General features: G+C 38.8%; 1 protein-coding gene across 12 annotated transcripts in view; it reads left to right on the top strand.

Annotated features, from left to right (window-relative positions):
* LOC118929814 (1-phosphatidylinositol 3-phosphate 5-kinase) overlaps positions 1-12,129 on the top strand; it is a 103,340-nt gene that overhangs the window by 55,260 nt on the left and 35,951 nt on the right. For all 12 annotated transcript variants that reach the window (XM_057503628.1, XM_057503634.1, XM_057503633.1 and 9 more), the window contains 5 exons: positions 6,456-6,596; positions 7,250-7,376; positions 7,621-8,780; positions 10,460-10,560; positions 11,733-11,804. In XM_057503628.1, coding sequence (XP_057359611.1) covers positions 6,456-6,596; positions 7,250-7,376; positions 7,621-8,780; positions 10,460-10,560; positions 11,733-11,804 — 1,601 coding nt within the window. The remainder of the gene's footprint in view (positions 1-6,455; positions 6,597-7,249; positions 7,377-7,620; positions 8,781-10,459; positions 10,561-11,732; positions 11,805-12,129) is intronic.

The following is a 12,129-nucleotide window of genomic DNA, read 5'->3' as shown; positions in this document are numbered from 1 at the left end:
GTTCTTGTGCCAGTACCAAATTGTCTTGATTACTATGGCTTTGTGGTAGAGCTTGAAGTTGGGGAGTGAGATCCCCCCCCCACTTTATTCTTCTTTCTCAGGATTGCTTTGGCTATTCTGGGTCTTTGGTGTTTCCATATGAATTTTTGAACTATTCGTTCCAGTTCGTTGAAGAATGTTGCTGGTAATTTGATAGGGATTGCATCAAATCTGTATATTGCTTTGGGCAGTATGGCCATTTTGACGATATTAATTCTTCCTAGCCACGAGCATGGGATGAGTTTCCATTTGTTAGTGTCCCCTTTAATTTCTCTTAAGAGTGACTTGTAGTTTTCAGGGTATAGGTCTTTCACTTCTTTGGTTAGGTTTATTCCTAGGTATTTTATTCTTTTTGATGCAATTGTGAATGGAGTTGTTTTCCTGATTTCTCTTTCTATTGGTTCATTGTTAGTGTACAGGAAAGCCACAGATTTCTGTGTGTTAATTTTGTATCCTGCAACTTTGCTGTATTCTGATATCAGTTCTAGTAGTTTTGGAGTGGAGTTTTTAGGGTTTTTTATGTACAATATCATGTCATCTGCAAATAGTGACAGTTTAACTTCTTCTTTACCAATCTAGATTCCTGGTATTTCTTTGTTTTGCCTAATTGCTGTGGCTAGGACCTCCAGTACTATGTTAAATAACAGTGGGGAGAGTGGGCATCCCTGTCTTGTTCCCGATCTCAGAGGAAAAGCTTTCAGCTTCTCGCTGTTCAGTATGATGTTGGCTGTGGGTTTATCATATACGGCCTTTATTATGTTGAGGTACTTGCCCTCTATTCCCATTTTGCTGAGAGTTTTTATCATGAATGGATGTTGAATTTTGTCGAATGCTTTTTCAGCATCTATGGAGATGATCATGTGGTTTTTGTCGTCCTTTTTGTTGATTTGGTGGATGATGTTGATGGATTTTCGAATGTTGTACCATCCTTGCATCCCTGGGATGAATCCCACTTGGTCATGGTGTATGATCCTTTTGATGTATTATTGAATCTGGTTTGTTAATATTTTATTGAGTATTTTTGCATCTACATTCATCAGGGATATTGGTCTGTGATTTCCTTTTTTGGTGGGGTCTTTGCCTGGTTTTGGTATTAGGGTGATGTTGGCTTCATAGAATGAGTTTGGGAGTATTCCCTGCTCTTCTATTTTTTGGAAAACTTTAAAGAGAATGTGTATTATGTCTTCTCTGCATGTCTGATAAAATTCCAAGGTAAATCCATCTGGCCCGGGGTTTTGTTCTTGGGTAGTTTTTTGATTACCGTTTCAGTTTCTTTGCTCGTAATTGGTTTGTTTAACTTTTGTGTTTCTTGCTTGGTCAGTCTTGGAAGGTTGTATTTTTCTAGGAAGTTGTCCATTTCTTCTAGGTTTTCCAGCTTGTTAGCATATAGGTTTTCATAGTAGTCTTTAATAATTCTTTGTATTTCTGTGGAGTTTGTCGTGATTTTCCCATTCTCATTTCTGATTCTGTTGATATGTATTGATTCTCTTTTTCTCTTAATAAGTTTGGCTAGAGGCTTATCTATTTTGTTTATTTTCTCAAAGAACCAGCTCTTGGTTTCATTGATTTTTTTCTGTTGTTTTATTCTTCTCAATTTTATTTATTTCTTCTCTGATCTTTATTATGTCCCTCCTTCTGCTGACTTTAGGCCTCATTTATTCTTCTTTTTCCAGTTTCGATAATTGTGGTGTTAGACTATTCATTTGGGATTGTTCTTCCTTCTTTAAGTGTGCCTGGATCACTATATACTTTCCTCTTAAGACTGCTTTTGCTGTGTCCCACAGAAGTTGGGGCTTTGTGTTGTTGTCATTTGTTTCCATATATTCTTTGATCTCTATTTTAATTTGTTCGTTGATCCATTGATTATTTAGGAGCATGTTGTTGAGCCTCCATGTATTTGTGAGCCTTTTTGTTTTCTTTGTAGAATTTATTTCTAGTTTCATACCTTTGTGGTCTGAAAAGTTGGTTGGTAGAATTTCAATCTTTTGGAATTTACTGAGGCTCTTTTTGTGAGCTAGTATGTGGTCTATTCTGGAGAATGTTCCATGTGCATTTGAGAAGAATGTGTATGCGGTTGCTTTTGGATGTAGAGTTCTATAGATGTCTATTAGGTCCATCTGTTCTAGTGTGTTGTTCAGTGCCTCCGTGCCCTTACTTATTTTCTGCCCAGTGGATCTATCCTTTGGGGTGAGTGGCGTGTTGAAGTCTCCTAAGATGAATGCATTGCATTCTGTTTCTCCCTTTAGTTCTTTTAGTATTTGTTTCACATATGCTGGTGCTCCTGTGTTGGGTGCATATATATTTATAATGGTTATATCCTCTTGTTGGACTGAGCCCTTTATCATTATGTAATGTCCTTTATCTCTTGTTACTTTCTTTGTTTTGAAGTCTATTTTGTCTGGTACTAGTACTGCAATCCCTGTTTTCTTCTCTCTGTTGTTTGCCTGAAATATGTTTTTCCATCCCTTGACTTTTAGTCTGTGCATGTCTTTGGGTTTGAGGTGAGTTTCTTGTAAGCAGCATATAGACGGGTCTTTCTTTTTTATCCATTCTATTATTCTGTGTCTTTTGATTGGTGCATTCAGTCCATTTACATTTAGGGTGACTATTGAAAGATATGTACTTATTGCCAGTGCAGGCTTTAGATTCGTGGTTACCAAAGGTTCAAGGTTAGCCTATTTAGTATCTTACTGCCTAATTTAGCTCGCTTATTGAGCTGTTATATATACTGTCTGGAGATTCTTTTCTTCTCTCCCTTCTTATTCCTCCTCCTCCATTCTTTATATGTTGGTTGTTTTATTCTGTGCTCTTTCGTGTTTCCTTTAACTGCTTTTAGTGGGTACTTGATTTTATTTTTTGCCTTTTGTTAGTATTTGGTTGGTCTGCTTTCTTTGCTGTGATTTTATTTTCTCTGGTGACATCTGTTTAGTCTTAGGAGTGCTCCCGTCTAGAACAGTCCCTCTAAAATACCCTGTTGAGGTGGTTTGTGGGAGGCAAATTCCCTCAACTTCTGCTTATCTGGGAATTGTTTAATCCCTCCTTCATATTTAAATGATAATTGTGCTGGATACAGTATCCTTGGTTCAAGGCCCTTCTTTTTCATTGCATTAAATATATCATGCCAGTCTCTTCTGGCCTGTAAGGTTTCTGTTGAGATGTCTGATGATAGCCTGATGGGTTTTCCTTTATAGGTGACCTTTTTCTCTCTAGCTGTCTTTAAAACTCTTTCCTTGTCCTTGAGCTTTGCCATTTTCATTATTATGTGTCTTGGTGTTGTCCTCCTTGGGTTCTTTCTGTTGGGAGTTCTGTGTATTTCTGTGGTCTGTTCGATTATTTCCTCCCCCAGTTTGGGGAGTTTTCAGCAATTATTTCTTCAAAGACACTTTCTATCCCTTTTTCTCTCTCTTCTTCTTCTGGTACCCCTATAATACATATATTGTTCCTTTTGGATTGGTCACACAGTTCTCTTAATATTGTTTCATTCCTGGAGATCCTTTTATCTCTCTCTGTGTCAGCTTCTATGCGTTACTGTTCTCTGGTTTCTGTTCCATCAATGGCCTCTTGCATCCTATCCATTCTGCTTATAAATCCTTCCAGAGTTTGTTTCACTCCTGTAATCTCCTTGTGGACATCTGTAATCTCCCTCCAGACTTCATCCCTTAGCTCTTGTATATTTCTCTGCATCTCCGTGAGCATGTTTATGATTTTTATTTTGAATTCTTTTTCAGGAAGACTGGTTAGGTCTGTCTCCTTCTCAGGTGTTGTCTCTGTTATCTTGGTCTGCCTGAAATTTTGCGTTTTCATGACGATAGAGATAGTTTGCAGAGCTGGCACGAGTGACGGCTGGAAGAACTTTCCTTCTAGTTGGTTTGCGGCCTTCCTCTCCTGGGAGAACAGCAACCTCTAGTGGCTTGTGCTGGGCAGCTGTGCACAGACATGGCTTCTGATTCCTGCCCTGCTGCTATTTAGTTTATCTCTGCTGTTGCTGTGGGCATGGCCTGCCTCGGGCTACTGCTCCGATATGGTGGAGCCATGTTGGAGGGGGAACGGCCGGGAGGCTATTTATCTCCATGACGGGCCTCCATGCTCCCTGCTGCCCAGGTGGTTAGAGTGCCCAGAGTTCCCCAGATTCCCTGCTGCTGGACTAATTGTCCCAGGACGCTTCCGTCCGGTGGTGGCGTCCCTGTCCCTTTAAGACTCAAAAAGCAGTCGCTTTTCTTTGTTCCCAGGGCACCGGCTGCGGGGACCCACTCACAGGTCTTACTGTCCTGTTTCCCTAGTATCTAGGACCCCACACATGCACTGTGTCTGCGCTCTGGTGCAGATGGCTAGGGCTGGCTATTTAGCAGTCTTGGGCTCCCTCTCTCTCCCTGCTCCGACTCGTCTTCTCCTGCCCGGATCTGGGGTGTGGGGTGCTGAGGTCCCGCCGGTCTGGGGCTTGTTTCTTACCCCCTTCGCGAGTTGCTGGGTTCTCGCAGGTGTGGATGTGGTCTGGATGTTGTCCTGTGTCTTCTGGTCTCTCTTTTAGGAAGAGTTGTCTTTGTTGTATTTTCAAAAATATATGTGGTTTTGGGAGATTTCTGCTGCTCTACTCACGCCGCCATCTTTGCTTCCCCACTACAGAAGACTTTTAAAGCATTAGATCATACACATTGATTGTAAGATTCATCCAGATTGTGGAGATGTTCATGTGTGTAAGTTGTAGGTCTTGGAATTGATGAAGTATAAATTTGGAATTGAAATCCAATTCAGATACTTATGTACAAATCAGTTAACTTAAATTTATCTACTTTATTTTATTTAACTCCATTCTTGCAATCAGGTTAACAGACTGTCTTTATGTTAGAGAAGTATGCTTTGGGCCCATATGTACTTAAGAAACATGATTTAATTCATGTACCCTAAAACAAAATCTGTTCATCAGTGCCTTTAAAACATTGTTTATTTTACCTCTAACTCTTGGCCTCTTAAAATTTTACTTTGAATCCATAGAAAGCATCAGCTGATTTGAGTTTTTTCTCCCTTTTTTTTCTTTGGGTCTACTCCGTGTGGAATAACCAAAGATGTTGAAAGGTAGACAGTCAAGGAAAAGAGGATGGGGAACAAAGGGCAAGGAGATACTTAGCCTGTGGCTTTGGACTGTTTTGACAAGGCTGGCCCTACTGGGTCAGATGGTCTGCCACTCCTCCACTGTGGTCCTGTCCTGCCTCCTGATAGTCTCTCCTTGCTGAGCCTGGCCCAGGCCTCCTCGGTAACATGGTGCTTTAGGTACCATCATAATAGTTGTTTGGAGTTGGAACTGAGAGGGAAATGTGTTTGCTCTCCCTATACCAGAAGCCAGAAGCTTAAAAAAAAATTCAGCTCATGCTAGTTATGCTTTATTGAAGCTGTAGAAATAAAAACGTCTTAAGTGTCATTAAATTACAATTTAGTAAGCAGAGTAGGAAATGAACACATTTTAGGGAAAATCTGTTTTGTTAATAATGGAAGAATTTGAAAATGTGCAGTTTATTGGTGAAGAAGAGAAAGGTGAGAAGAGAGATGCTCCATAGCAAGGCAGGGTCATGCAGGGAATAGGCTCGCCCATTGCTGGTGGCACTGCCCATGATGCAATCTTGCTCAGAAAGCACTTTGGGCATATGGAGCAGAAGTGACAAACACACTCGCACATTCAGCTGTTTCCTGTCTGGAGCCCAGAAATTGTATGAAACATGAGTTATTTTATTTTGTAATAAGATAAAATAAAATGTAACAGTTAATGGATTGTTTTAACTCTGTTATTTACAATAGTCATTTGCTTTCAAAATAAGTCTTCATTGTGAAATTGTATTAGGCATTATGTTCAGATCTTTAAAGCTGTTCTAGGTAGAATGTGATCTGTTGGGAGACTGAAATTAGGAAGGAGCTGAAATAGCATCTTTTAGAGAGTTTACTTATTCAGATATCCAAAAGAAGAGATACTATGGTTATTTTCAGAATGAAAAGGGGAACCCATAATTACATTAAAAAATTAGAAATTGCTTTCATTTGAGGAGTTGTGAGATTAGGCTTAGTTCTGGTTAACCTCTGAAAGCCAGCTTTTATATTATGGATTATTAAGAATTAAAAATTTTTCAAAGTAAGATTATGGATTGTTGGCTTTTATATTATGGGTTATTAAGAATTAAAAATTCTTCAAAGTAAGATTAGTGAGTCAAATAATGGAATTTCTTCAAAAATTCCTTTCAGTGTAATCAAGAGTTCAGAATAATGATTAATATTCTTAGTTGTGTTTGAATTAATTCACTTACAACCTTACTATAGGTGAAGAAAACTTTGGCTGAGATTAATATTAATAGTCAAACTGTCCTGATACTTTCATATACGTAGATCTTGAATTGTACCAGTTATATTATTTCTGATATATTTTTCCTTAGGAAAGGGAATTCTTGAAGAATTATGTTCAGCGAATAGTTGATGTTCGACCCACATTGGTTCTCGTTGAGAAAACAGTATCTCGGATTGCCCAAGACATGTTGCTGGAACATGGCATTACTTTGGTCATTAATGTAAAATCAGTGAGTGTTCTTATTTTTTATTTTGTATCATTTTTATAAATCTCAGTTCTTAAATTTCTATGCATGTGTGGATGATATGCAGGGATCTTTGATTATTTCTTTGTGCGGTATATATTGAAAATAGGCCAAGAGGCATGGCAGCTGTTTGATTATTTAAGACTGGAGAATCTCAGGCTGGAAGAAAGTGTGAGTAATTACATCGCACTCATTATAGGTGTCTATAAGGCCAAAGGTGCAAGAGACATTAGTTAACAAGTACTGTTTGTTGAGCTTTCATTTTGCTAGGGGAAATGTATGAGAAGAAAATGTTCTCTCTCTTGAAAAGTTCTCCTCATCAGAATAGAGGCCAGTTCTAGGACTCTCCCCCTGCCTACCCTGTGCCACCCTCCAGTATTCTTTGTCAGAAAGTGAGGCTTAAATGCCTTTTGATAATGTTACTAACATGACTATGGTCTGCTTTAGTGGGCGCATATTGATTATTAAGCAACTATGTGTAAACTAATCTAGAATAAAAAATTTTGTCATGATTATTAAAATCAAGGAAATTAATTGTGAGGTTATTTTAAAAGTTTTTCCTATTTTCTGGATGAAATGTACTAAGAATTTTATTTTTCTCTGTCTAATTTTGTAATATAATGTTTTTCATGTTCTAGCAAGTTTTAGAACGAATCAGTCGGATGACCCAAGGTGATTTAGTAATGTCAATGGACCAGCTGCTTACAAAACCCCACCTGGGTACCTGTCACAGATTTTATATGCAGATGTTTCAGTTGCCCAATGGTGAGTGACCTTTAGCATAGATTCACCTGAGATTAGGGACTGAGGAAATGAGTAACCTCATCAGTACTGTAGCATTTACTTGGTAGGAAATATCTATTAGCAGTGGTTAAATGTGCATCAGCAACTGTGGTTCTTATTCACTTAAGCGTTTTTCTCTTGTAAATGTTAAGATAGTGAACTAATTCTGTCTGGATTTCTGGATGGCCACCTAAGCTTTCTTAACCCTTTGTTTGTTTGTTTGTAGAACAAACCAAAACACTGATGTTTTTCGAAGGCTGTCCACAGCACCTAGGCTGTACCATCAAGCTCAGAGGAGGCTCTGACTATGAGCTGGCTCGAGTTAAGGAGATCCTAATATTTATGATCTGTGTAGCTTACCATTCTCAACTGGAAATCTCCTTCCTCATGGATGAATTTGCTATGCCTCCTACATTGGCACAAAACCCTTCCTTCCATTCTCTGATTGAGGGGCAGGAGGGTGAAGGGGCTGCACAGGAGTCATTTAGAGGAAGTCCCCTCCTGCGGGAGCCTGACTTCCCTCCAGAGTTTCTGCCCTCCGACGAGGGCAGTTTGCTGGAGTCAAGGATTGTGTTCGAGAAGGGTGACCAGGAAAATAAACGCGTTCCCCAGGATGTTGCCTCTCTGAAGCATCAAGAGTATGCCCCAACAGCTTACCTGGCAGGCATCCCCCGTGCAATCCTTCCGTCTGCCCCTGAATTATTGTTGCCACTCCATGTGGACGACCAACAGGATGCCCTAGGTGAGGAGCAGCTGGAGACCTTGCAACAGGCGGATGAGCTACAGGATCCTAAAAGCCAGATGAGAGCCTTTAGAGACCCTCTACAGGACGACACTGGATTGTATGTCACTGAGGAGGTTTCCTCTTCCGAAGATAAACGGAAGACTTTTTCTTTGGCCTTCAAACAGGAGTTAAAAGACGTGATCCTCTGTGTCTCCCCAGTAATCACATTCCGGGAGCCCTTCCTTTTAACTGAAAAGGGGCTGAAATGCTCCACCCGAGATTATTTTGCAGAGCAGGTTTACTGGTCTCCTCTCCTCAATAAGGAGTTCAAAGAAATGGAGAGCAGGCGGAAGAAACAGCTGCTAAGGGATCTCTCGGGCCTTCAGGGCATGAATGGAAGTGTTCAGGCCAAGTCTATTCAAGTCTTGCCCTCTCATGAGCTAGTGAGCACTAGAATTGCTGAGCATCTAGGTGATAGCTGCAGCTTGGGTAGAATGCTGGCGGATTATCGGGCCAGAGGAGGAAGAATTCAGCAAAAAAACTCAGACCCTTTTGCTCATTCAAAGGATGCATCAGGCACTTCAAGTGGCAAATCAGGAAGCAAAGCTGAGGGTGAGGAAGAGAAAGGGCTGATTCCCAGTGATGCTGTGTGGTCGGCGAAGGTGAGGCAGACCGCTGTAGGGGTATAAATTTAGGATGGTTTCAGAAACTGCCTAGGGCAGGGTAAAAAAATCAAATAGCACGAGTCACACGCACATTTGTTAAATATTTTTTCTCCTTTGCCTTTTCTTGTCTGGAGTCTTATCAGCTTATGTATGGCTTTAAAATGTATAAAGTAGGAGAATAAAGTAATTAAACTAGGTTTGGGGGATTTCTTGCTGAGCTCACATTAAACTAGGAAGAGCTCTGAGGTAGGGGAAGTGTGAAGCCACTTAAAATTTCTGACATGATGACTTGGGTGTGGTGTGATGTTTCCTTGATCTTTTTTATGGTAGTGATGGGGAGAATGAGAGATGGAAGCTTATTGTAGGAAATGATGTGTTTTAAAAAAAATATTAGATTTATTTACCATAAAACACTTTACATTGTTATTTAATTATGTCAGTTCCCTTTTTCTTGTTAAACTGAAATTGAGGGCAAATTAAGGAAGATTTGTTCATGGACACATTATTGATAGTGGAGATAATAAAATTAAGGAACAAATCACCTTTAAATGAGGAAATGCAATTCTTTAATAAAACAAGTAAAAACATGTTCCATTTCACTAGTAGGAAAGTGCAAAATTATAATGGTGCACTATTTTTTGTGAGACTGGCAAAAAGGAAAGTCGTTGAGAGCCCTGATTAGTGAGGTGTGGAAAATTATAAAAAATTTTATATAAATTTATGTTTATATCCATTTATGTAAATTTATAGAAAGTGGTAAGGGGGTCTCTATTTTCCACATACATGTATATATGTATCTTTGATCCAGGATTCCTAGTTTTATAACTTACTCCTGCAGAAATAATAAGTAAGTAAGCATTTTGTATAAGGATGCTTAGATTTTGTAAGAATATACATACAAAGATGTTTACAGAAACATTGTTTATAGTTTCTGCAGTTAAAAGGATGAGTTGGATCTCATTTAATAACCCTGATAGAGCTCATGGTATGTTTTCAGCTGTTGAAAAGCAAGTTGTATTTTAATATGTAGCATCATCTCATTTTTATTAAAACAACATCACCTGTGTATACATACTTAGGTAGGTGTTTTTGTGTGTAAGTGTATGTGAGCTGGCAAAAAGAGTGCTTGGATTTTGATCATCCAGTCAAGTTTGTCACTTTGGGAGGTGGGTGGCCTCAAAGGATGAGAGGCTTTATGGACTTAATGAACTTCTTCATGTACCCCTGTACTATTTGAATTTCAGCAGAGAGCAGGTGTTCCCTTTATAATGATCAGAAACAGGTCTAAAGCACAAGAAAATAAATCGCTTACAATTTAGAATTCTTAGATGTTATATCCAGCAATCAGATCAGATTGTTTCATATGGATATATCTATGTAACTATTTACTTCCAAAATAATTTTATGCAGTTTTGTTAAAAAAAAAAAGCTAAGTTAAGAAAACAGTCTATGCAGACATCTACATAGATGTTTGTTTGGATTGTTTTACCTCAACAACTAGCTGCTCTTCATCCTTACTTTTAATGTCTTGTAGTTTTAAATCTTCAGCAGAACCCCTTTGTTGATGATGGGAGGCTTTAAAACTCCAGTGTAAAGTGCGGGATGTTAGAAGCGTGGGGTGAGGTTGGCTTGGCTAGTGTTTGACTTGCGCATGCTCATGGTTCCCTGCCTTTCAGGTGGACTGCCTGAAGCCTGATAACCACCAGAGACTGTGCGTGCTCTTCAGCAGCTCCTCTGCCCAGTCCAGCAACGCCCCCAGTGCCTGTGTCAGCCCTTGGTAGGATTCTTTTCCTCCCACACTATTACGTTAATGAACAGAATTCCAGCAACTTTAAATAAAATTTAGCCATCAGTATCCGTTTTTAGGTACATGGTATGCTGCTGGTCATATATGAATTGTTAGAACTTTTAAACTTGTGAGTTGAGTATGAAATTTGTGTTTATTCATGAATAGAAGTAAATGAAAACACTTGAAGTAAGAGTGAAAGATGAGAGGGATGGAGGAGAAATTTGTACTTAGGAAAGGGAGAAAGTTGATACGCGAAAGCTAGTCTTAAGCACTTTGATGAGAGCATGTATAGTTTAGGCAGGTTTTCCATTCTGCATCATTTTCATAAAAGCAGCCAGTCTTTTACCTTATTTACAAGCTTTATCCTAAGACAATTCTAAGTAGATTGATGGAAACATTTGATAGTGTTATAAAATGTTTTAAATGATGGTCATAAAGGCTTAGTTGTTTTATAGTTTACCTTTAGTGTTAAAAGTACTGTGGAATAAGTTTCTTCTTTTTGGAGTATTGTTCCATGACAAAATGTGTCCCATATTTTAATTTTGGATACCAGTAACACTCATTTCTACCGGTGAGATCAGGGACTCTTCTAGCAGGCTGACTTGGGCCTGGGGATGCTAACAGGAACTGTCTCTGGAAGTTTATGGATTCCTTAGTTCAAGGCTTGAATGAGGTGTGGAATACAGTAGGGCTATAGCAAAATTATCTTTATTTGGGGGCATTTATAAGTTAGTTATAAAGTTAAGAATTGGCTCTCCTAGAAGAATCTGAACTGTTATTCTTAGTAAAGGTGTGGGCTAGAGAGCAGGAGACAAGAGTCCCACTTTATATTGACAGGGTTTAAGCCTTTGTAAAGGAAACTTTCACCTCTTCTTAACTCAGATCAGTTTTACTCATTTATATTGTAGTTTATGAATTCTGATTAAATAGTTTCATAAGATACTAATAGACTGGGAGTGGATACGAAGCTGTGTGTAGCTAGTCTAAACTTGCTTTATCAGATGAGGTAAAACCTGTTCTGTAACAGCAACAGAACACTGCCTGCTTTAACACTGTATTAGAGGCACAACTAACAGGTAATTAATTTGTAGTCTCCTGAAATGTCTTTGCTGTGTGGTAATTCTTATAATATGTAACTAAGAAATGATCTCATCTTTTAGGATTGTGACAATGGAATTTTATGGAAAGAATGATCTTACATTAGGAATATTTTTAGAAAGATACTGTTTCAGGTAAGAACAATTTTTCTCATTCCATTTATGCTTTTCTGGTTCCCAGAATTTCAGCATAAAACATAAACATAAGGTGGAATGTTGGGTGGCCTTCACTTTAATACCATGTCAGAGTATACCATACAAAGAAGAAATCTATTTCATATTTAACCTGGGGTGTCTTAACCAGTTCATTCTTCCAATCTTTGCCTGTTTGAATGCCCTGCCATCTCTAAGACTTTTTTAGGGTATTTGTTTTTATAGTGATTCAAATAAGAGGCGGGAGAAACATGGGAATCAGCTAGGACTCGGTTCAAGATCTAGAACTGTCACCTGCCACTTACAC

This window comes from Manis pentadactyla, chromosome 6 (assembly GCF_030020395.1).
Source record: "Manis pentadactyla isolate mManPen7 chromosome 6, mManPen7.hap1, whole genome shotgun sequence".
NCBI classification, from domain to species: domain Eukaryota; kingdom Metazoa; phylum Chordata; class Mammalia; order Pholidota; family Manidae; genus Manis; species Manis pentadactyla.
The sequence above is the reverse complement of the archived record's forward strand: the minus strand, read 5'-3'. Positions and strand labels throughout refer to the sequence as shown.